Here is a 23,556-nt window from a genome sequence, read left to right on the forward strand (position 1 = left end):
TTATTTTATAGATGAGGAAATTGAGACAGAAAAGAAGTTAAGTAATTACACAAAACTTCACATCTAGTCAGTGGAAGAGCCAAGATTTAAACCCTGGCAGTCTATGTACATAGTCAGACTTTAGTCACTTGTCTATGTTACTTCTCACTGAAAAATTTTTAATAAATACAGAAAGTTGAAAAGAAAGTAAATTCCATTGATCCCTCTCCCCATTCCCATTTCCCAGAGGTAACCATTGTAATAGTTTCTTGTATATCCTTCCATATCCTATTTGCATATATAGCACAAGGGTGTCTGTTAAAAACATGTACAAACACATGGAGTTATAGTGAACAAATATGTTTTGCAAACAAATGCAAAAGATACAGTAAAATTACTTTTATGCTCTGAGAGGTACCACAAAACCAGAGAATTTTGTAAGGAATAAAAAAAAATCTGAGTTGTTCCAATCATACTATGATTTTGTGGTTTCTGCCCATTGGATATTGTCCAAATTGAAAGTGAAAATTGATTATGATTTCTTTCAGGACACCGCTAGTATTACTGCCTCTCATAAAACAGAGCAGCGGAATGCTGATCTCACAGGAGATGAGACTTCGCGACTTTTTGTAAAGAAAACAATAGTTGTGGGCAATGTGTCCAAGTGAGTATCCAGTTGAATTCTTTTACTTTCAGTTATCCATTTATGTTAGTATTCTGGCATACTTTTATTATTGTAGTATTACTGTAGGATGAGGCCGTAAGGATTTTTTCCCTTAAACTTTTAGTTGTTTTTTTTTTTTTTTTTTTTTTTTTTTTTTTTTTTTAAAGATTTATTTATTTGACGGAGAGAAATCACAAGTAGACAGAGAGGCAGCCAGAGAGAGAGAGGGAGAGGGAAGCAGGCTCCCTGCTGAGCAGAGAGCCCAATGTGGGACTCGATCCCAGGACCCTGAGATCATGACCTGAGCCGAAGGCAGCGGCTTAATCCACTGAGCCACCCAGGCGCCCCAACTTTTAGTTGTTTTAAAAGTAAACTTGAGGTCCAGAGACTTGAAACTGCCTCAGTATGTCTGCTAATCTTTGACATAGAATAAAATTGTGCTTGGTAAACATTTCTGAGACATGAGCTTTTATACAAATGGGATTTTTTTTTTTTTTTAAAGATTTTATTTTTAAGTAATCCCTGTATCCAAAGTGGGGCTGGAACTCACAACCCTAAAATCAAGAATTGCATACTCCATAGGCTGAGCCAGCTAGGTGCTCCATTTACAAATGGTATATTTTTATCAAGCATATTATTGTGGATAAGTTATAAGAACTTTTAACTTTCTGACCTAGGTCTATCCTTGGGGGCCTTAGCTAATTGCTAAAAAATATTTGTTGTTCAAATTGAAATGTTTTAAATTTTTAACAGAAAGTTACAGAGTATGTCTTGAAGACAGAATTTCTCCAAGCTGAAGGACTAGCTCTTTAACAATATGATCTCATGGTGTCTTGTGGGAGTGGCATCCTTTTGCCAACTAACTAGAAATAGATAAAGATAGAAATCCTCAAATAGCATAAGAATGTTATTTTCTCACAAAGTCTTTACCTTTCTTTTCCCTCATTAGGCGTATTTTCTCTATGCTCTCTTGTCATCTTTTTCATATTATATCATCATTTCCTATTTCTGTGTATTTTTCCCAAATCACACTGGAATTTCTTTAGGGTAGAAAGTATGTCTTGTTTGTTTTATATCATACAGTAGTTGGTATGCACTAAATATTTGATTGTTGAATAAGTTGATAGATTTACGAAAATTGTAATTAATACTCAGTTATTGAAAATAAAGGATTCAGGCAGACGGTAGTTATTTGGGGGGAAAAATCAGGTTGGGGGAATCTTCCAACCCCCAGTTAATGGACCACAAATAACAAACAAGAACATTAAAAACTTTAAAAAAAGAACATTTAAAAGCTTTGGGATAATAAAAGCAAAGATTTCTAATCGTCTGTGTGATAGTTTTAAAATGGAAGCATAGAATATGATTAAGGCAGTTAGATTTCTATTTATAGATTATTATAGAATTAGCATGCATTTAGCTAACTCTGAGACCATGTGAAGTGTTAAGAGTTGGCATCTTAAAAGTAATGCAAGACCGGTCAGCTCAGAAAATCCAAAACTGGAAATGTAGATGGACCCACCAGAAGACTGGGGAGAAATCATCATTGACATTTTCGAACAATTACACTTAATTTGTAGGTGTTGGGGTTTTTTCAAGACCAGCTACAACAAATAATGGTTCATCATGGATTTTAGGGAGAGAGGGTATGCTTAGCATTAGAGTTATAAAGTCTTTGTTTGTTCTGGAAGAGGGAAAAATTACTGATTTACATTAGACTTGTTAAGAATATTATAATGTCTAAGATAATAACTAAAAGAGTAGACATAGTTTTTTGTTGTTGTTGTTTTGTTTTTTTTTTTAAGATTTTTATGTATTTGTCAGAGAGAGCACAAGCAGAGGGAGTGGCAGACAGAGCAGGCAGAGGGAGAAGCAGGCTCCCACTGAGCAGAGAGCCAGATGCGGGACTCAATCCCAGGACCTTGGGTTCATGACCAGAGCTGAAGGCAGATACTGAACCAACTGATCCACCTAGGCAACCCTAGACATAGAGATTTAAACTTAAAAAGTAGTTTAAGAGGAGGGGAGTCTGGGTGGCTCAGTGGGTTGGGCCTCTGCCTTCAGCTCAGGTCATGATTTCAGGATCCTGGGATCAAGCCCTGCATTGGTCTCTCTGCTCTGGGGGAAACCTGCTTCCTCCTCTCTCTCTGCCTACTTATGATCTCCCTCTCTCTCTCTCTCTCTCTGTCAAATAAATAAATAAATAAAATCATGAAAAAAAAAAAGGTAGTAAGAGGAAGATAGGGAAATTGAATGTAAAAAAGGGGGAGGATCCCTGATTCCAAAAGAAGGCAAGTAGGGACAGGGGAAGGGATATGAAAAAGAGAAAGAACAAGACAAATAATATAAAATAATTTAGTAACAAATCTAAATTTATCAATAATCATAAAAATTGCCTAGGGATTTAGTTAGCTATTTAAAAGATAGAAATTGGGCCCCTGGGTGTCTCAGTTGTAAAGCAGCTGCCTTCGGCTTGGGTCATGATCCTAGTGTCCTGGGATCGAGTCCTGCATCAGGCTCCTTGCTTAGTGGGGAGTCTGCTTCTCCCTCTCCCACTCCCCCTGCTTGTGTTCCCACTCAAAATGCTTGTATGAATGTAAAATATCTGAACTTCAGTTAATAAAGTTGATCTAATATATACGTATAGACTAATACATGTAATAGTTGAAGCATTTTTTAAAAAGATACTATTTATTTATTTGAAAGAGTAAGAGCAAGAGTAAGTTGGGGGAGGAGCAGAGGGAGAGGCTGAAGCAGATTCTGCAGAGTGCAGAGCCTAGTGTGGGACCCATGACACAGAGATCATGACCTGAGTTGGATGCTTAACTGACTGAGCCTCCCAGGTGTCCCTAGTTAAACATTTTTAAGCACTTAAGGAACGTTTATGAAAATGGACTACACAATAGGCCATAAAGTAAACTTCAAGGAGTACAGACTTTTTTTTTTTTTTTTAAGATTTTATTGTTAAGCCATCTCTGCACCCAGCTTGGAGCTTGAACCCACAACCCCGAGATAAGAGTCACATGCTCCACTGATTCAGCAAGCCAGGTGCTCGCAGACTACGTTTTGGTTTTGTTTTGTTTTTTGAAGATTTATTTATTTTTTTGACAGAGTGCACTTGAGTGCGTGAGGGAAGGGCAGAGGGAAAGAGAGTCTCAAGCCAACTTTGCTCTAAGCTCGGAGCTTGACCTTGAGACCAGGACCCAAAACCAAAGCTGGAAGCTCAACTGATGGTGCCACCCAGGCCCCCCCCAACCAGACTAATTTTTTGACTATTGTTAAAAGAAAAAGTTCCCTAGTTTTCCTACTGTTACCGATTAACTATACGTTACAGTATAGTTAATCGGTAACAGTAGGAAAACTAGGGAACTTTTTCTTTTCTTTTTTAAAGATTGTATCTATTTGAGAGAGTGACAGGGCACAAGTGGGGGTCAGGCAGAGGGAGAGGGAGAAGCAGACAATGTGGGGCTCATTTCCAGGATCCAGAGATCATGACCAAAGCCAAGGTCAGACACTTAACTCAAAGAACTACCCAGGTGCCCCTAGAAAACTTTATGTCTAGAAATTCAAACTACTTCTGAACAACACATAAGTCAATGAAAAATCACATTTAAATATCCAAAATAAATAATAAAATAAAAATTTGTCGGATAACACTAAAGGGATATTTAAAAGGAAATATTTACAGTAGAAGAAAATGGAATAGAAGAAAAGTTTAAAATTAGTGAACCTGGGGCGCCTGGATGGCTCAGTGGGTTAAGCCGCTGCCTTCGGCTCAGGTCGTGATCTCAGGGTCCTGGGATCGAGTCCCGCATCGGGCTCTCTGCTCAGCAGGGAGCCTGCTTCCTCCTCTCTCTCTCTGCCTGCCTCTCTGCCTACTTGTGATCTCTCTGTGTCAAATAAATAAATAAAATCTTTAAAAAAAATAAAAATAAATAAAATTAGTGAACTAAACATCTCATTTAGACAAAATAATGCAGTAGGAGAAGCAAAGAAATTAGGGGAAAAAGTATACACAAACTTAGTGAAACTAAGGAGAAGAGAAAGAAAACAAAAATATTAGAAATGGAAAAGGGCATAGCCAAAGATGCTGTACTATTTTTTTTTTTTTAAAGATTTTTTTAAAAATTTATTTGACAGAGAGAAATCACAAGTAGATGGAGAGGCAGACAGAGAGAGAGAGGGAAGCAGGCTCCCTGCTGAGCAGAGAGCCCGATGCGGGACTCGATCCCAGGACCCCGAGATCATGACCTGAGCCAAAGGCAGCGGCTTAACCCACTGAGCCACCCAGGCGCCCCGATGCTGTACTATTAAAGAGATAAATAATGAACACCCGGGGCAACGGGGTGGCTCAGTGGGTTAAGCCTCTGCCTTTGGCTCAGGTCATGATCTCAGGGATCAATCCCCACAATGGGCTTTCTGCTCAGCGGGGAGCCTGCTTCCCCGCCTCTCTCTGCCTGCCTCTCTGCCTACTTATGATCTCTGTCAAATAAATAAATAAAATCTTTAAAAAACAATAGTGAATACCTTTATGCCAATGGAAAATTTAGGTGAAATGAGAGTTCCTAGAAAAATACAACTTAGGACTTAGGAAAAATCTTGAAGAGTCTTTGAACTACTAAGTTTAATTACTGATTTTTAAAACATTGCCATCACAAAAGCAAACCAAACTACTAGGCTTAGATTGCTTTACAGGCTGAGTGAGCACATAATTTCAGTTGTTTACGAAATCTTCTGGGGAGGGAAGTCTGGCTGGCTTAGTTAGTAGAGATTCTTGATCTAGCAGTCATGAGTTTGAGCCCCACATTGGGAGTGTAGAGATTACTTAAAATACAAAAAAAAGTAACCAAACCCCCCAAATCTTCTGGGGAAAAAGAAACAACTCTTGTTAGTTTATGTTATGAGAGTAGCCTAACTTTTTAAATAAGGCTAAACAGTTTGTAAGAAAAGGAAAACTGTAGGATATTCACAGTTATGAATATAGGTGCAGAAATACTGAACAAAATCGTTAGGAAACGGAATTCATTAAGTACAGAAATGATAATACTTCATGATCAAGAAATGCAAGTTTGGATTAATATTAGATATCAATATAATTTGGCCCACTGCGTTATTAAGGGTAAGCATAGACATAGATAAACATATAGAGGGCCATGACCGTATTTTCCAACAGAATGTGATAAGGAGGCCTCATGAAATAAAGGGAGAGCTAAAGATACTAGTTTTACCATTATCAGGACTGAAGGGAATGGTTTGTTTTTGCTTTTAAAATGTGAGAGACCAGTTGTAACCTTCCTGGCAGCAATGGGTAAGAACCAGAAGAGTTCAGGGTTCTAACACCCTGAAAGCTGAATGAAATCGACACAAAGGTTAGAGCATCCCTAATCCAGTAATATGCCAGTTTATTTCTATCTCATGTATCAACTTGGAAAAGCAGGGTTGATTTTTTTTTTTTAATTGCGTCGTGGTCATCAGAAAATAAAACAAACTTTAAGGGAATGTTCCTTAGACCAGGAAAAAAAAAAAGTTTAAAAGAAAAGGATTAACTGTAAAGACTCACTTTGCTTGGTTGGGTGATAGAGCTGTTAAATCTTGGTGGGATTCAATTTTTTAAGAAAAAGTTTTTTTAGGGGAGTGGGGATATAACCTTCCAGTTATGGAATGAAGAAGTCATGGGGAAGAAAGGTCCAGTATAGGGAATATTATAGTCACTGGTATTGTAGTAGCATATGGGAATAGATAGGGTGAGCATAGCATAATGTATTGTTGAATCATTGTACACCTGAAACTAATGTAACATTGTGTCAACTGTACTTCAGTTAAAAAAAAAATTCAGCCTTACTGACATATAACTGACAAAAGATTTAAAGTGTATATTATGATTTGATGCATGTATGCATTTTGAAGGGATTCCTGCCATCAAGTTAATTTAACAACACATCCCTCATCAACTCACTTTTTTTTTTTAGATTTGTTTTTTAAGGATTTTTTAAAGGATTTTTAAATTTTAGGGCGCCTGGGTGGCTCAGTGGGTTAAACCGCTGCTTTCGGCTCAGGTCATAATCTCGGGGTCCTGGGGTCGAGTCCTGCATCAGGCTTTCTGCTCAGCAGGGAGCCTGCTTCCTCCTCTCTCTCTCTGCCTGTCTCTCTGCCTACTTGTGATCTCTCTCTGTCAAATAAATTTAAAAAAAAATCTTTAAAAAAAAAGATTTTAAAATTTTATTTATTTGACAGAGATCACAAGTAGGCAGAGAGGCAGGCAGAAAGAGAGAGAGAGAGAGGAGGAAGCAGGCTCCCTGCTGAGCAGAAAGCCCGATGTGGGGCTCGATCCCAGGACCATGGGATCATGACCTGAGCCAAAGGCAGAGGCTTTAACCCACTGAGCCACCCAGGCGCCCCTCAGATTTTATTTTTAAATAATCTCTACAACAAGTGTCGGGCTTGAACTCAGAACCCTGAGATCAAGAGTCTTAAGCTCCATCAATTGAGCCAGCCAGGCACCCTCTTGTGTGTGTGTGTGTGTGTATGAACATTTAAGCTCTATTTTTTCAGTGAATTTTATTCCCTACATTAGTCACCAATTATACATTAGATCCTTAGACCTTATCATCTCAAAGCTGAAAGTTTATCCCCTTTTGCCAACTTCTCTCTGTTTCCCCTACCTCCAGCCTCTGGTAACTTTTTCTGCTGTGCTTCTATGAGTTTGACTTTTTTTTACATTTCATATATAAGTGATACCATGTAGTATTTGTCTTTCTCCCTCTGGCTTATTCCACTTAGCATAATGCCCTCCGCGATCATCCATGTTCTCACCAAAGCCAGAATTGCCTTCTTATGGCTGAAGAACAGTCCATTATACACACACACACACACACACACACACACTCAGTTGACCTTTAAGGAATCTTGAGCAATTCGACGGTAGGGCCACCAACCTCCTGCACAGTTATAAGGGCACCTGGGTGGCTCAGTTGGTTAAGCATCCAACTTCTTTTTTTTAGGTTTATTTATTTAAGAGATGGGGAGGGGGAGAGGCAGAAGGAGAGGGAGAGAGAGAATACTCAAGCGGACTCCCCACTGAGCATGGAGCCCAATGCAGGGCTCAATCCCGGGACCCCAAGATCATGACTTGAGCTGAGATTAAAAGATAGACACTTGGGGTGCCTGGGTGGCTCAGTGGGTTAAAGCCTCTGCTTTCATCTCAGGTCATGATCCTGGGGTCCTGGGATCAAGCCCCACACTGGGCTCTCTGCTTAGCAGGGGGCCTGCTTTCCCCTCCCCCCACCACTTGCCTCTCTGCCTACTTGTGATCTCTGCTTATCAAATAAATAAAATCTTAAAAAAAAATTAAAAAAGACACTTAAGTGACTGAGCCATCCAGGCACCCCAGCATTCAACTCATGATTTTGGCTCAGGTCATGATCTCAAAGTTGCTAGTTTGAGCCCCTGAGCATTGAGCATGGAGCCTTCTTAAGATTCTCTCTCTCCCTCTCCGGCTCCCCTCATCCCCCACTCACTTGTGCACTCATTCTCTTTCTTAAATTAAAAAAAAAAACAAACAAAAAAACCCATGTGTAACCTTTGACTCCCTAGAACCTTAACTACTAATAGCCTACTGTTGACTGGAAGCCTTACCGATAACATTAACAGTTGATTAATACATATTTTTAATGTCACATGTATTATATAATGTATTCTTACAATAAAGTAAATAAAATCTTTAAAAAAAAAAAAGAAAAATGCTATTAGGATTTTGATAAGGATTAAACTAAATCTATAGATTGATTTGGGTAGTATGGCCATTTTAACAATAATAATTCTTCTAGTCCGTGAGCTTGGAATATCTTTTTATTTATTTGTGTCTTCTTCAGTTTCTTTCATCACTATCTTACAGTTTTCAGTGTGCTGGTCTTCCACTTCCTTAGTTAAATTTATTCCTAAATATGTTACTATTTTTGGTGCAGTTATACATGGGATTATTTTCTTGATTTTCTTTCTGATAATTGTTAGTGTTAGAAACACAATTGATTTTTTATTTCAACTTTATATCATGCACCTTTACTGAATTTGTTAGTTTTATCTTATTTTCATTTTTTTATTTTTCAAAGATTTTGTTTGTTTGAGAGAAAGTAGGGGGAGGGGTTTGGGGGGGCAGGGACAAGCAGACCCCCTGCTGAGTGCAGAGCCCAATGCAGAGCTTGATTTCAGGACCGTGAGATCATGACCTGAGCCGAAATCGAGAGTCAGACACTTAACCAACTGAGCCACCCAAACACTCCTTTTTATTAGTTTTAACGGTTTTGGGGTGGAGTCTTTAGGATTTTCTGTATATAATATCACATTATGTTCAAATAGAGACACTGTTCTTCTTCCTTAGTACTATGTTGAATAAAAGTGGAGACAGTGAGTATCTTTGTCTTGTTCTTGATCTTAGAAGAAAAGCTTTCAGTTTTTCACCATTATGTTAGCTGTAGGCTTGTCATATATGGCCTTTATTATTTTGAAGTGTACCACCTCTGTACCCAGTTTGTTGAGAGTTGTTATCAAGAATAGATGTTGAATTGCATCAAGTATTTTTTCTGCATCTGTTGAAATGATCATACGATTTTTATCTTTCACTTTATTAGTGTATATCATACTGATAAATCTGCAGATATTGAATCATCCTTGCATCCCCGGTAACTACCATTTGGTCATCATGTGTGATCCTTTTTTAATGTACTGTTGAATTCTGTTCACTAATATGTTGTTGGGGATTTTTACTTGTATATTTTTCAGGGATATTGGCTTGTAATTTTCTTGTAGTGTTATTGTTTGGCTTTGGGGTCAGGGTAATGCTAGCTTTGTAAAATGAACTTATAAGTGTTCCCCTGTATTTTTTGTAAAAGTTTGAGGAAGATTTGTATCAATTCTTCACATATTTAGTAGAAACCATCCTTTACGCCATCTGATCCTGGAATTTCCTTTGTTGGGAGGTCTTTGATTACTGATTCAGTCTCCTTACTAGTAGTTGTTCTGTTCACATTTTCTGTCTTCATGAATCAGTCATGATAGTATGTATGTTTCTAGGAATTTATCCATTTCTTCTAGGTTGTTCACTTTGTCAACATATAATTTTTCATAGTTTTTTTCTTAAACATTTTACTTATCTATTTTTAAGATTTTATTTTATTTTAATTTTTTAAAAATATTTTATTTATTTATTTGACAGATAGAGATCACAAGTAGGCTGAGAGGCAGGCAGAGAGAGAGAGAGAGAGGAAGAAGCAGGCTCCCTGCTGAGCAGAGAGCCGGATATGGGGCTCAATCCCAGGACCCTGGGATCATGACCCGCACCGAAGACAGAGGCTTTAACCTACTGAGCCACCCAAACACCCCTAAGATTTTATTTTTAAGTAATCGCTGCACCCAGTGTAGTACTTAAACTTATAACCCTGAGATAAAGAGTCACATGCTTTACTGACTAAGTCAGCTGCGTGCCCCTATAATTATTCATAGTTTTATGATCCTTTGTATTTGTGTGATGTTAGTTGTAATGTGTCCTCTTTTTAAAATAATTTTATTATTTGCGTCCTTCTCTTTTTTTCCTTGTTAAGTAAGGCAGAGGTTTGTCTGTTTTATCTTTTTAACAAAACAGCTCTTTAGTCTTTAATCTTTTCTCTTGTCTTTTTGTCTCTACTTTCACTTTCATCTTTATTTCCTTTTCTCTACTAATTTTGGGCTTAGTTCTTTTTCTAGTTTTTTGTGGTGTAAAGTTAGATTGAAATTTTTTTTAATGTAGGCATTTATTGCTATGAATTTCCTCCATAAAACCTTTTGCTTCATCCCTTAAGTTTTGGTATGTTGTATTTCCATTTTCACTTATCTTTTTTTTTTCATTTTCACTTGTCATAAGATTTTTTTTTTTTAAAGATTTTATTTATTTATTTGACAGAGAGAGATCACAAGCAGGCAGAGAGGCAGGCAGAGAGAGAGGAGGAAGCAGGCTCCCTGCTGAGCAGAGAGCCTGATTCGGGACTCGATCCCAGGACCCTGAGATCATGACCTGAGCCAAAGGCAGCGGCTTAACCCACTGAGCCACCCAGGCGCCCCATTTGTCATAAGATTTTTAAAATTTCTCTTTGATTTCATCTTTGACTCATTGGTTGTTTAGTAGTGTGTTGCTTGATCTTCACATATTTGTGAATTCCCAGTTGTTTTCTTATAACTGATTTTTAATCTTGTTTTAAGTAGGAATTAATTGTTTTGTTAGGGTTTGAAGGAAAAAAAAATTTAAGTTACTTTCTTCTTTCTCCTTTAGGTACATACCTCCTGATAAGAGAGAAGAAAATGACCAGTCAACCCACAAGTGGATGGTATATGTCCGAGGGTCTCGTAGAGAACCCAGTATTAATCATTTCGTCAAGAAAGTTTGGTTCTTTCTTCATCCCAGCTATAAGCCAAATGACCTTGTGGAGGTTAGGTAAGCACAGTTGAGTTACTTAATTTAAAAAGTACAGCTTTACTGAAGTGGAAGAAGAGTGATTTAACTTGAGAACATTCCCTTTAATTATTATATTATTAATAATTTACTTAGCTTTGGCTTTTAGTCACAATAGAGTTTTTTAAATTAATTTTTTAATCTTTTTATAAACATATAATGTATTTTTATCCCCAGGGGTACAGGTCTGTGAATTGCCAGGTTTACACATTTCACAGCACTCACCATAGCACATACCCTCCCCAATGTCCATAACCCCACCACCCTGTCCCTCCCCCCGCAGCATCACAATAGGGTTTATCTGTGGTTCCCTCTTGCAGATTATTGTCTCCCTGGAAAGGCAGTATTATATTAGATTAATATAATAATATATATTATATAATAACATTATTATATAATGTAATATTATTATATATATAATATAATATATATTATTGTCAGAATTATATTAATGGAATTTTCTCCCCCTGGAAAGAACTGAATTTATATAGATACAGATAAATGTGGAAGTGTTCCTATTTTTTATAAATATCAGAATATAGTAGAATTAAACATAGGATTCTAATGTTACAGAAATATTCAATTTTGGAAGTTCCCTATGATCTCATCCTCTCAGAAGTAACCCCAGTGATATTTTTCTTACATATATTTACCTAGTATAGTTGCTGTTTGTTGTTGGTATTATTATTTCACAAAGATGGAATTATTATATATATATATATGCTATTCTGAAATTTGTTTCATTTAGGTATATATATATTTTTTTAATTATATATTTTAAAGAGAGTGGGAGCATGTGTGACTGGGGTGGGGGGCAAAGGAAGAGGGAGAGAGAGAATCCCTAAGCAGACTCCCCACTGAGCATGGAAGTCAAAGCAGAGTTTGACTCCAAGACCCTGAGATTATAACCTGAGCCAAAATCAAGAGTCAGACGCTTAACCAACTGAACCACTCAGGGACCCCTATTTTATTTATTTATTTGAGAGAAAGAAAGATCATTTGTGCGTGAGAGTGGGGGGAGGGGCAGAAGGAGAGCATCTCAAGCAGATCCCACACCAAACTTGGAGCACAATGCAGGGCTCAGTCTCATGACCAATGAGGTCATGACCTTTGCCATCCAGGCGCCCCTTATGTGTATTCTTTATATCTTTATATGAGGTTACATATCACATACACATTCGTTGTGTGATTGTATTGTAGAAGTGGTTTTGGTTTATTATCAGTGAAATTTCCTATATCCTCAACCCTCTTCAGAATGTTTCCCTCTACTCCTGACTCAACTAAAACATGGCTATCTTCTGAGAACACTGCTTCTGAGAACAGCTTTCAAGGGCAGTTGTTTTTTCCTCTCATACCATGTGCCATTGTGTTGAGGGTGGAGGGTGGTGGGTGGGTGTGTCTTCCTTGCACATATTTGTGGCTTCTAGACCTTCTTTTTCCTTTTTCTGTCTAAAACCCTTCGGCTCTTTTGGAGCATTGTATGATCCTTCTTGTTGCAGACATCTACTAATTTCCCAGTTACTTCCCTCTTTCAAAAACAGTTTTAGCACCTGTTGTCCTAATGTTTCCTCTTGATGTCATTCTTAAGGACTTTGACGTGGATGTAGAACAACTCACCGAGAACTCTAATTTCTCAGTTCACTGATTTCCTCACTTTTATAATGAGGTTATTATGGTAGTGATACACCGTGAAATCTAAGCTAAGGAGAGAAGGAAATTATATAAAGAGAAGAGAGAGGTAATGAAAATTGGTGTGGGTAATAAGTGGAATTCCCAGTGAGTCAGAGGATAGTTGGATTAGGGATGGACCTGGAAAGATGGGAATTGATAGGTGGTCAGAAAGTGACATACTAGAAAATAGGATTTTTTTATCTTCTTCTTTTGGATGACAGCTGTCCCGATATCAATTTATTGGTTGATCCATCTTTTTCTTGTATTCAGTGTACACTAAAGTGCCATACAAGTATGGATCAAATGCTAGGCTCTCTTAATATTTGTTTATTTACCAGTATTATACTATTTAAATTGTTTGCTTTATAGCATTTTCTCTTTGGTAGGGTATATTCCCTTGATGATTATTACTATTATTTTAAGAATCTTTTCGTGGCCATTCTTGAGCATACATGTTGTTCCAGATTACTTTAGAATCCAAGTGTCAAGTTATGGATTAAAATTACATTGAATTAATGATTTTCACATAGAGAATGAATCAGGATAGTGGTTTTCAATGCAAATCAGATTTTTTTTCCTTTTAGTGTTCATAAAACTTACTTCATTGTCTTGACATATTTCACTGGGTGGAACCTCAGAAAATTGTTTGATACTTTGTTTTATTCTAATAGTAGAGTTTAATTGATAAAAGAGCAATTTCATTTTAGGCTCTCAAACATGAGTGTTGAAAAAACCATGTCTTTTGCCCAGTATTCTGTGGTTGTTTCATTCTTGGTCATTGATACATTTCACATTATGTGAAGAATCCAGAAATAAAGAAGTCTGTTTGGGGCTGGCGGTCCTATTTCTGTGTGAAATATGTGTATGTTTTTGAAGTTTAACATTTCCGTAGGTGATGTCTATTGGTAAGTCTTAGATTCCTTTTTTGCTTCCAAAAATAGAGTTAGGAGGAAATTTCCTTTTAAAAGCATTGTTCCTTTTTCCTGGCCTTTATGTTGTTTGTCTGTCTTCTCTGGCAGCAGTCTTTTCTGTTCATTCACTAGAGTTTAACCAAAGTACAGAAACTGAGGAACACAGCTGATTTGCCATATCCATTTTAAAAGAAATCCAACATACAAATAGTATAATTGATGCATATTGCAGAATGAATTTAGGCTCTCTACTTCACTGGAATTTAATGACCAGACATGTCATCAGTAGAGCTGTAATTCTTCTTTTAAAGTTCACCATGCCTCTAGGCTCCGCTGTGTCCATTTCAAACTGCTGTCTCAGGTAGACCTTCTCATTTGACCCCAACCCTGTTCTTTAATTTCTGTCTGAAACTATTCCAGCATCATGGTTATTCTCTTACTAACTCAACCAGTGTTGAGCTGGTTTCTCCCGTCCAGGGTGCTCTAGTTTGCTTTGCTTTCTTTTCTCTCTGGTTGATGACATAGCTATTGCTTTTTCTTCCTTCCAGGCCACTCTCACACTCAAGAGATTTTTCCTGTGTTGAGCCCTTCTGGTAGCTTCCTGCTCTGTTCTTGGTAATTCAGATTTGTTGTTAGATTTCTCTCGGGTTGTGTTCTTGGACTTTGTCTTTACTGAATTCATGTCTCTTCTTAGTTTTGCAAAAACACATCCCACTGAATGTTCCTTTCTCCCTGCCATCTTGGCATCTTCTCTCATTTTAGTGATTCCAAGCCACTGATTCATAATGAACATTTTCATTTTAAAGCATTCTCTCTCCCCTTTAACTTAAACCATATTATTTTTGAGTACATGACGTTCTCTCAGATAAATTTAAAATGTTTTTATTATGGAAAATTCCAAACATACTCCGAAGTAGAGTATCTTGAACCCTCCTATACCGAACATCATTAACAATTTGCTCGTCTTTTTTTCATCAACTTTCCTTTTTTCTTCCCTTCACAAATTATGTTTTGACTAAAAATTCTCCAGTCCAGTTAGCATTCACACACATTCCTCCTCTATCCACTAAAATCATCATCACTGTGGGGAAGATCATATGGTAAACACATGTTTTTTTAAGTCCTGTTAGCAGATAGTTTCAAATAAATTGTCACTTTCAGATTGAGCATTTGTGATTTATTCTGTTTTTGCCAGAGTGAGGGAATAAATATGGGTGTCTGGTGTGGGGAACATATACCTCACATCCTGTGTCTGTCAAGTAGTCAAGGATTCTGGCTTCCAATAGGTAATAGCCATCAAATCACCTTAGTTCCCTGCCTGTGAAAATGAGGACATTGGATTGTAAACTGCATGTTTCTTAGCCCTAAGTGTCCAGTAACTGAAAGCTTAATGTAGGTTTGAGTTGAATTTTTCTTTTCAGCATTTCAGTAAAATTCAGCATTTATTGATTGAGCTTCAAATGAGAAAATGTAAATTATTGTCAGAGGCTGTGAATCTCTAACTTACCCAATATGAGAAAACATTTCCTCTCTAGAGTGTGACTATGGCTTAATGTGTTAATGTATGCTTTTCCCTAGAGAGCCTCCTTTTCACCTGACCAGAAGAGGCTGGGGTGAGTTTCCTGTCAGAGTTCAAGTTCATTTTAAGGACAGCCAGAACAAGCGGATAGATATCATACATAATCTGAAGGTAACAACACGTTGCTCTCCTGAAATGAAGTACCTCTTTTTACTTGGTTGCTTAAAGCCATAGGTTAGGACTCCTGAGAGAAGTGGCCAAGGACAGTGGAAGGAGGATTAACGTTTTTGATTGTGTTATGCAGGCTACTGCAACACCCCTTTGTTCTCTGTAGGTTGGCGGGAGGGTTGCATTATAGCAGAATGTATATTCTTTAAAAAGATGAACTGGCCAGATTATCAGAAGACTTGAATCTCTGGTCAGAGCTCACTGTTACTGTGTTACCTGGGACTAAGTGACTGAACTCTTAAAAACAAAATGCGTTTACTTTTCTGTAAAATGGTGAAAATTATAAGCCTCATCTGTTTATCTTATAAGGATATGGGTATGTTTATCTTGTAAGGATAAAGACAGAAGTGAACACGTTTTAGGAAATTGAAAGTACTGTACAAAGTTGTCATTCTTTTGATTAGTATTTTAAGAAATTTTTCATTGACATAGCCTCATGGTTTATTATGCAGGCATTATCATTTATATTTTATGAAGTGTTTTCTCTATGCGGGGAAAAAGTACCAATCATAGTAAATGAAAAGTGCAGAGTACCAAACAAACTTCATATAGTATAACGTTAACTGTGATTTGTTGGAGTAATTGAAGTAATAACATTGTAGGCAATTTCTCCTGCCCTTATTGTCTGTTGCTTTTTTTTTTCTTCTAATTTTGTATAATAAACATGTCTAGCTTTTATAATTGAAAGACCATTTTTAAAATGTTTTCCTAGTCCCTTTCTATATAGTCTCGTGTAAATTTTCTCTGTATAAGCTATATTTCTAATATTAAACTTATCCCCAAAACACCCTTACTTTGTGGTTTAACACATTGTTCCCATTAGTGGCTCACAAAATTGAACTAAATGAATCTCAGTACATCTGCAGAATTCCCATTTTGTTCCCTTTGTTGTGCCAATACAACCTTTTCAACCTTAAGGCTGAAATTTGCCCTCCATTGGTGACAGACAGCACTGTTTAACTTTGTGTTGAAGTTATTTTTTTTAGAGATTACTCTAAGATTAGATTGCTTTATGACCTTAGAAAAAAACTGGAACAAAATAAAGAATATGTAGCCACTTTGTTCAGAGGGGCAGGATATGGTCCCACTTAATTAGAGGAAGGTCTAAAATGGTTTACTTTCCTTTTATCTTATTTTAAGCACTGCACATACCATCTTCTATCACACTACACCCAGCCCTAATTTCTAAAATAAAAGGAATTTTTTACATAGCTCTCATACTATTATATTGTCTGTATCACTTAGAGTTGCTGGTGGAAGACTGAGACATAACTTTATGTTTTTAAACATTTTTGAACATATTAAACATTTTTAAAATTTTATTTATTTAAGCAATTTCTATACCCAATGTGGAGCCTGAACTCATGATCCTGAGATCAAGAACCACATGCTCTACTGACTGAGCCCTCCAGGCACCCCTGTTAAATACTGTTTTAAAAATGGCAGTATTTAAATTTTCTTATCAACTTTTCTGGAAAACTTAATTTTACTGTTTGTTATATATTGATTGGCCTTGAGGCCTTAAACGCCTGTGTCGTACTTATGTGATTTTTGTTTGTACTGGAATATTCCTTGCCCTGTTATTTCTGGCCTGTTTTTTGGCCTGTTAATTCTCAGAGCCATCTTGGATTCTTGCTTCTTTGTTCTAAATATTTGTTCAGTTGCTGATTATTATTCTTTCTTCATCATCTTTCTTACTCTTTGCCCTTCCCTATCTTGCCTAGGCCATTATTCTACTATCTCCTAATTAGTGTCTTTCATTCTAATCTGTCTCCTTTACCCTCAGTGCTTTCTGTACACCACCATCCAGTTAGTATTCCTGAAATAGGAGAACCATTATGCTCTTCCTCTCTAAGAAACCTTCTCTGAATTCCCTTTACTCAAGTTCAGACTTCCTGCCTACTGTTCCAGGCTTTTCACATTTTGACTCAATACACTTCCCCTAGATTATCATCTTACACTAATCTCCTGCATGGATATACTACTCCAGCTAGGTCAGTTATTCATGCCCCAGAAGTGCCTCGGGCCTTCTTCTCTTGTGCCTTTTTTTTTTTTTTAATGCTCTTGCCCTCTCTAGAATGCCTGTTTGAATTCTTTCCATTCTTCAAGTTCAAGTTCCTATGTACTTTCCCTGACTATTTAAGTGACCTCTCAGTATACTGAAATGCTGAAATACTTACTCTATATTTGATATTGTGTAATTACATTAAATACTAAATACTCAAGTGTTAGAAGTATGTAGTATTTAAAGTTTCCAGAATGTATGAAATTCCCACATCCTGCATTCCTCTATATGGGGAAAAAGTAGCTGTCACCCCAGAGCACAGTAATTCCCCAAACAAATCATTTATCTGTTTGGTAAATAAACTTTTGGAAGGTTCTTTCATAAATTTAACTAAAACTGTGCTTTTTTTTTTTTAAACCTTGATTTTATTTGTGTTCATTGATTTCTGGAGTAGCACAGGATAGGACTTTGTTTTGTTTTATAAGAACCCTAAAAATGTTTGGCAGCCTTCATGTCTCTCCTTAAATCATCTGCAGGCAGACCTGTTGTAAAATTCCTTGTGTGTTGTGTTGTGCTTTCTAGTTCCTCTTGCCATTTTTATAACAGTGCTATTTTATCAATGTCTCAAAGTACGGTCCCAAGAATGAAAATCATAAGCCAGTGTGCATTCTGGAGAGACTATTATTTCCATGCTCTGAAATATAAGAAAATGGATGTAGCCTAAAATTAATAGGCATACTGTTGGCTAAGATTTAAGTTTTAAAACTAGATCTCTTCCATGGGACTAGGATGAATCCACCCTGCATTGTCTTTCTGTTTTGAAACTAGATCACATAACTGAGTTGTCATGTCTGTGTAGGCTGTTAAAGAACTCAGCCAGACTTGAAATCTACTTTTTGCGAGTCTTAGAGTTTTCTGTTCGCTGATTAGTAAATCATCTTTCCTTTTTATCCAACTTTATAGTTTTCCTCTGTTGATCTTACTGTGTGATGTTTATTTTTTTAAAAAAGATTTATTTATTTTTGAGAGAGAGGGAGAGAGGGAGGGAGTATGAGCTGGTGGGGAAAGTGGAGAGGGAGAGAGAATCTCAACAGACTCCCTGCTGAGCAGTGAGCCAGACTCAGGCTTCATTTCAAGACCCTGAGATGGTGACCTGAACTGAAGCCAAGAGAGTCCATTGCTTAACCAGCTGAGCCACCCACATGCACCTGTTCAACGTTTATACTGATAAGGTCCACAGATCCTTTTTTTTTTTTAAGAATGCTTTATTGCTTCAAGCAAAGCAAAAAGGTTGTCAAATAACACATTGTTCATGTTAGACAAAAACTTTTTCTGATTTTCTTTTTCTTTTTCTTGAAATATAGTTGATGGATAGTGTTATATTAGCTACAGGTATACAACATAGTGATTTAACAATTTTATACATTACTCAGTGCTCAGCTCTATAAGTGTAGTCACTATACAAGGTTACTAAAATGTTATCAACTGTATTCCCTATGCTGTACTTTTCATCCCTGTGACTTACTAATTATATAACTGGAAGTATGTAGCTCTTGATCCCTTCACTTATTTTGCCTAACACCCTACCCCTGTTGTCTTTGGCAACTACCAGTTCTATGTGTTTATAGGTCTGTTTCTGGATGTTGTTTGTTTACTCATTTTTTTTTTTTTTTTTAGATTCTACAAAAGATAATTTGTCTCTTTTTAACTGGATTCACTTACCACAATAGCCTCTAGGTCCATCCATGTTCTTGCAAATGGCAAGATTTCATTCTTTTTTTGGCTGAGTAATATTCTATATTTTTGTGTAGGTCTTTTTTTAAAGTGCTGGAATATAAATAAATAAAATAAAATATAGCAATAAATAAAATATAGCAATAAGAACTTGGCCTCTTTGTAAGTGTAAATTTTGTTTATATTATTAACATTCCTTTCTTTCCTCTAAAATAAATCACTCATGATGCTAATACATTGGAAGTGACTATTAGCATTGCCTATATTGCTTAAATTTTCATTTATTTTTTTTCGAGTTTTGTAAATATACTTTAAATATATAATTTTGTCATCTATATGTGTGTATTTTTTTTTTTTAAAGATTTTATTTATTTATTTGGCAGACAGAGATCACAAGTGGGCAGAGAGGCAGGCAGAGAGAGAGACAGGAGCAGGAAGAAGCAGGCTCCCTGCAGAGCAGAGAGCCCGATGCGGGGCTCGATCCCAGCACCCTGGGATCATGACCCTAGACGAAGGCAGAGGCTATAATCCACTGAGCCACCTAGGCGCCCCAATATATGTGTGTATTTTTATAGCCAATCACTTTATTTATTTATTTTTAAAAGATTTTATTTATTTATTTGAGAAAGAGAGAACAAGAGCAGGGAGAGGGAGAAACAGGCTCCCCACTAGGCAGGGAACCCAATGTGGGACTCGATTCCAAGACCCTGAAATCATGACTGGAGCCAAAGACAGAGGCTCAACTGACTGAGCCACTGTCCTATTTTTTAAGAAATGATTTTTAAACATTTTTTACTTCCTGGTTTTTGTTTTGGTATTTTGTTTTGTGAGGGAGAGAGAGAATCTTTTTTTTTTTTAATATTTTATTTATTTATTTGATAGACAGAGATCATAGATAGGCAGAGAGACAGGCATAGAGAGAAGGGGGAAGCAGGCTCCCTGCTGAGCAGACAGCCTGACGTGGGGCTTGATCCCAGGACCCTGAGATCATGACCTGAGTGAAGGCAGAGGCTTAACCCACTGAGCCACCCAGGGACCCCAGGGAGAGAGAGAATCTTAAGCAGGCTACATGCCCAGCTCAGAGCCCAACTTGGGGCTTGAGATTATGCTGAGATTATGACCTGAGCCAAAATCAAGAGTCAGGAGTTTAACCGACTAAACCACCCAGGTACCCCTAAAAAAATGATTTTGTTTTTTAAGTAGTTTTTCCACCGAACATGGGGCTCACACCTATAAACCGAAGATCAAAAGTCACATGTTCTAGTGACTGAGCCAGCCAGGCACCCCTATAGCCTGTTTTAAAAAATATTTTTTACATCATCTTTGTAAACATTCAAGTAGCTTGTAATATTTTACAAATGATGGTTCAAGATTTACTTTAGGGGTGCCTATGTGGCCCAGTTGGTTAAGTGTCTTGCCTTCAGCACAGATCACACAGGTCATGATCTCAGGGTCCTGGGATTGAGCCCCACATGGGGCTCTCTGCTCAGTGGGAAGTCTGCCTCTCAGAACCCTCTTTGCTCTCCCTTTCTCTGTATCTCTCTCTCAAATAAATAAAATCTTTTAAAAAATGATTTACTTAAACATTTCTCTATTACTGGAGGGTCACATTTTCAGTTTATGGTTATAGATAATACTGTAGTAAATATCTTTTTGTGTAAAACTTCCTCCATTTTTAGATTGTCCTTGGAATGTTTTTAGAAGTATATAGTTTAGTACATGTGCTGCTGAAGCGAGCACTAGAAGTATATAGTCTATATTAAAAGTACAATACCTGTATGTTTGAAGTTGTTTTTATTAATTTTACTCATTCTACCCCAATTAAGAGGGTTTTTATTGAACTGATGATAGTTTATATTATGGAAAAGTGGATTCTATGTTATGAAGACTTGTGATGAAAGGGGTTTTAGATAAGATTATATCCTAAGATTTATAAGTAAGCTCAGTGAAACTTTACATTCTTCTTTTGTCTTTCAATAGCTGGATAGAACTTACACTGGCTTGCAGACTCTTGGAGCAGAGACGGTAGGTTTTTTTCCTACAGTACTATTTGAGAATAAGGTAAAATGGAAATTGATCTTCATTTGTAATTAGGAAAAAAAGTGAGTGCTTGATTTTTTAAAAAGTTTATCTTCCCCTCTTTAACTTTAAAAAATGACAAAATGCACATAGAATTTACCCTTTTAACAATTTTTAATTGTACAGTAAGAGTAAGTATTAAATATATTCACATTTTTGTGCAGCTATTGCTGTTATCCCCCACGCTGTTTTTCATCTTGGAAAATTGAAATGAAACCTATTTACAGTAACTTCCAATCCCCTCTCCCTTCAGCCCCTGGAAGCCTCCCTTCTAGTTTCTGTCCTGTGGCTTTTTGACTACTCTAAGTACCATATAATTGGAATTATACAGTATTTGTTTTTCTTATGATTGGTTTATTTTACTTAACATAATGTTCTTAAGGTTCGTTCATGTTGTGGCATGCATCAGAACTTCCTAAAAAAAGGCTGAATAATAGTCCATTGTGTATATGTGCCGTATTTTGCTTATTTATCTGTTAATGAGGACTTGAGTTGCTTACATCTTTTGGCTATTGTGAATAATCCTACTAAGAACATGGATGTATAGGTATCTGTTTGAGTCTGTGTTTTCAGTTCTTTGGGGTATATACGCAAGAAAGTGGAATTGCTGAATCATAATAGTACCTCTTTTTTTTTCTCTTTTAAGTAATCTCTACATTCAGCCTGGGGCTTGAACCTACAGCCCCAAGATCAAGAGTCACACACTCTACCACCTAAGCCAGCCAGGTGCCCCATGGTAGCTCTAATTTTAATTTCTGAGGGACTGCCACACTATTTCCACAGCAGTTGCACCATTTTACATTCCTACAAACAGTGCACTAGAGTTCCAGTTCTCCAGATCTTTGTCAACTCTTAACTGTTTTCTTTTCTTTTCTTTTTTTTTTTTTTTTTGATAGTAGCCAAACTGATGAGGGTAAGGTGGTATTTCACTGTGGTTTTGGTTTGTATTTCTTTAATGATTATTGATGTTGAGTATCTTTCATGTGTTTATTGGGCGTTTGTGAATCTTCTTTGGAGAAATGTCTGGTCAGACATATCCTTTGCTCATTGTGAATCATGTGTTTGGGTTTTTGTTGTTGAGTTTTAGGAGTTCTCTTTACATTCTTTTTTTTTTTTTTTCAAGATTTTATTTATTTATTTGACAGAGAGAGATCACGAGTAGGCAGAGAGGCAGGCAGAGAGAGAGAAGAGGAAGCAGGCTCCTGCTGAGCAGAGAGCCCGATGCGGGATTCGATCCCAGGACCCTGAGATCATGACCTGAGCCGAAGGCAGCGGCTTAACCCACTGAGCCACCCAGGCGCCCCTCTCTTTACATTCTTGATATCATCTCTTTTCAGATCATTTGTGGATTGCCTTTTCACTCTGCTGATTATGTCCTTTAATACACACAAGTTTTTAATTTTTATGTAGTCCACTTATCAATTTTTCCTCTGGTTGCCTATGCTTTTAATGTCATATCCAAGAAATCATTGCCAAATTCACTGTCATGAAGCTTTGCCCTATATTTCCTTCTAAGAGTTTTATTGTTTTTAGGTCTTATGCTTGGGTCTTTTATCTATTTTGAGTTAATTTTTATAAATGGTGTGAGGGTAAAGATCCACCTTCTTTCTAATGCATGTGGATACCCAGTTTTCCAGCACCATTTGTTGAAAAGACTGCCTTTCCCTGGGGTCTTGGCAACCTTGTCAAAAATAATTTGACCATATACATGAGGGGGGCGTTTTATTCCAGTGGTCTTTATGTCTCTTGATGCCAGTACGACACTGTTTGCATTACTGTAGTTTTGTAATCATCAGTTTTGAAGTCAGGAAATGGAACCTCCAACTTTTTTCCTTTCCCATACTCCCCTTCCCACCTTTTTTCTTTTATATTTATGATAAATCAGCAGTAGTCATTGTAGTGAGAATTAGCTAGTTAAACCTTATTCTGTTTAGAGAAGTGTGCTTTGTTGTATCAAAAGACATTTATTGAGCATATACCATATACTAGACACTGGTCCCGGTATTGGGGATACAGAGATAAATAAGATAGTTACTGCTTTTAAGGAGTTATCTTCTTGGTTGTGTTGAAAATGGGGAGAAGGTATATAGTAAACAAAAGCAAATGAGATAATTTCACTTAAAATACATGCTATAAAGAAGAGAGTAGCTGGGGGGACAAAGGGGTTGCTTTAGCTAGGTTGGTTAGAGGAGACATTTCTGAGAAGGTGACATTGATTTAGACCTAATGATGAGAAAGAGATAGTTATGCAAAGATTGGGAGGGGGCGGAATATAGTGTTCTAAGG

At 37.0% G+C, this 23,556-nt stretch overlaps 1 protein-coding gene across 6 annotated transcripts in view; it reads left to right on the forward strand.

Moving 5' to 3' along the window:
- Positions 1 to 23,556, forward strand: part of YEATS2 (YEATS domain containing 2) — a 119,963-nt gene that overhangs the window by 38,105 nt on the left and 58,302 nt on the right. For 5 of the 6 annotated variants that reach the window (XR_006609169.1, XR_006609168.1, XM_004745098.3 and 2 more), the window contains exons 6-9: positions 528 to 643; positions 10,944 to 11,105; positions 15,284 to 15,395; positions 21,172 to 21,216. Coding sequence is in view for 4 of the 6 variants with exons in the window: in XM_004745098.3 (XP_004745155.2) it covers positions 528 to 643; positions 10,944 to 11,105; positions 15,284 to 15,395; positions 21,172 to 21,216 (435 nt within the window). In the remaining 2 variants the exon portion in view is untranslated. The remainder of the gene's footprint in view (positions 1 to 527; positions 644 to 10,943; positions 11,106 to 15,283; positions 15,396 to 21,171; positions 21,217 to 23,556) is intronic. The other variant, XM_045088672.1, reaches the window with a different exon arrangement.

Source organism: Mustela putorius, unplaced genomic scaffold (genome assembly GCF_011764305.1).
Source record: "Mustela putorius furo isolate JIRA1106 unplaced genomic scaffold, ASM1176430v1.1 tig00003834_pilon_pilon_pilon, whole genome shotgun sequence".
NCBI classification, from domain to species: Eukaryota; Metazoa; Chordata; class Mammalia; order Carnivora; family Mustelidae; genus Mustela; species Mustela putorius.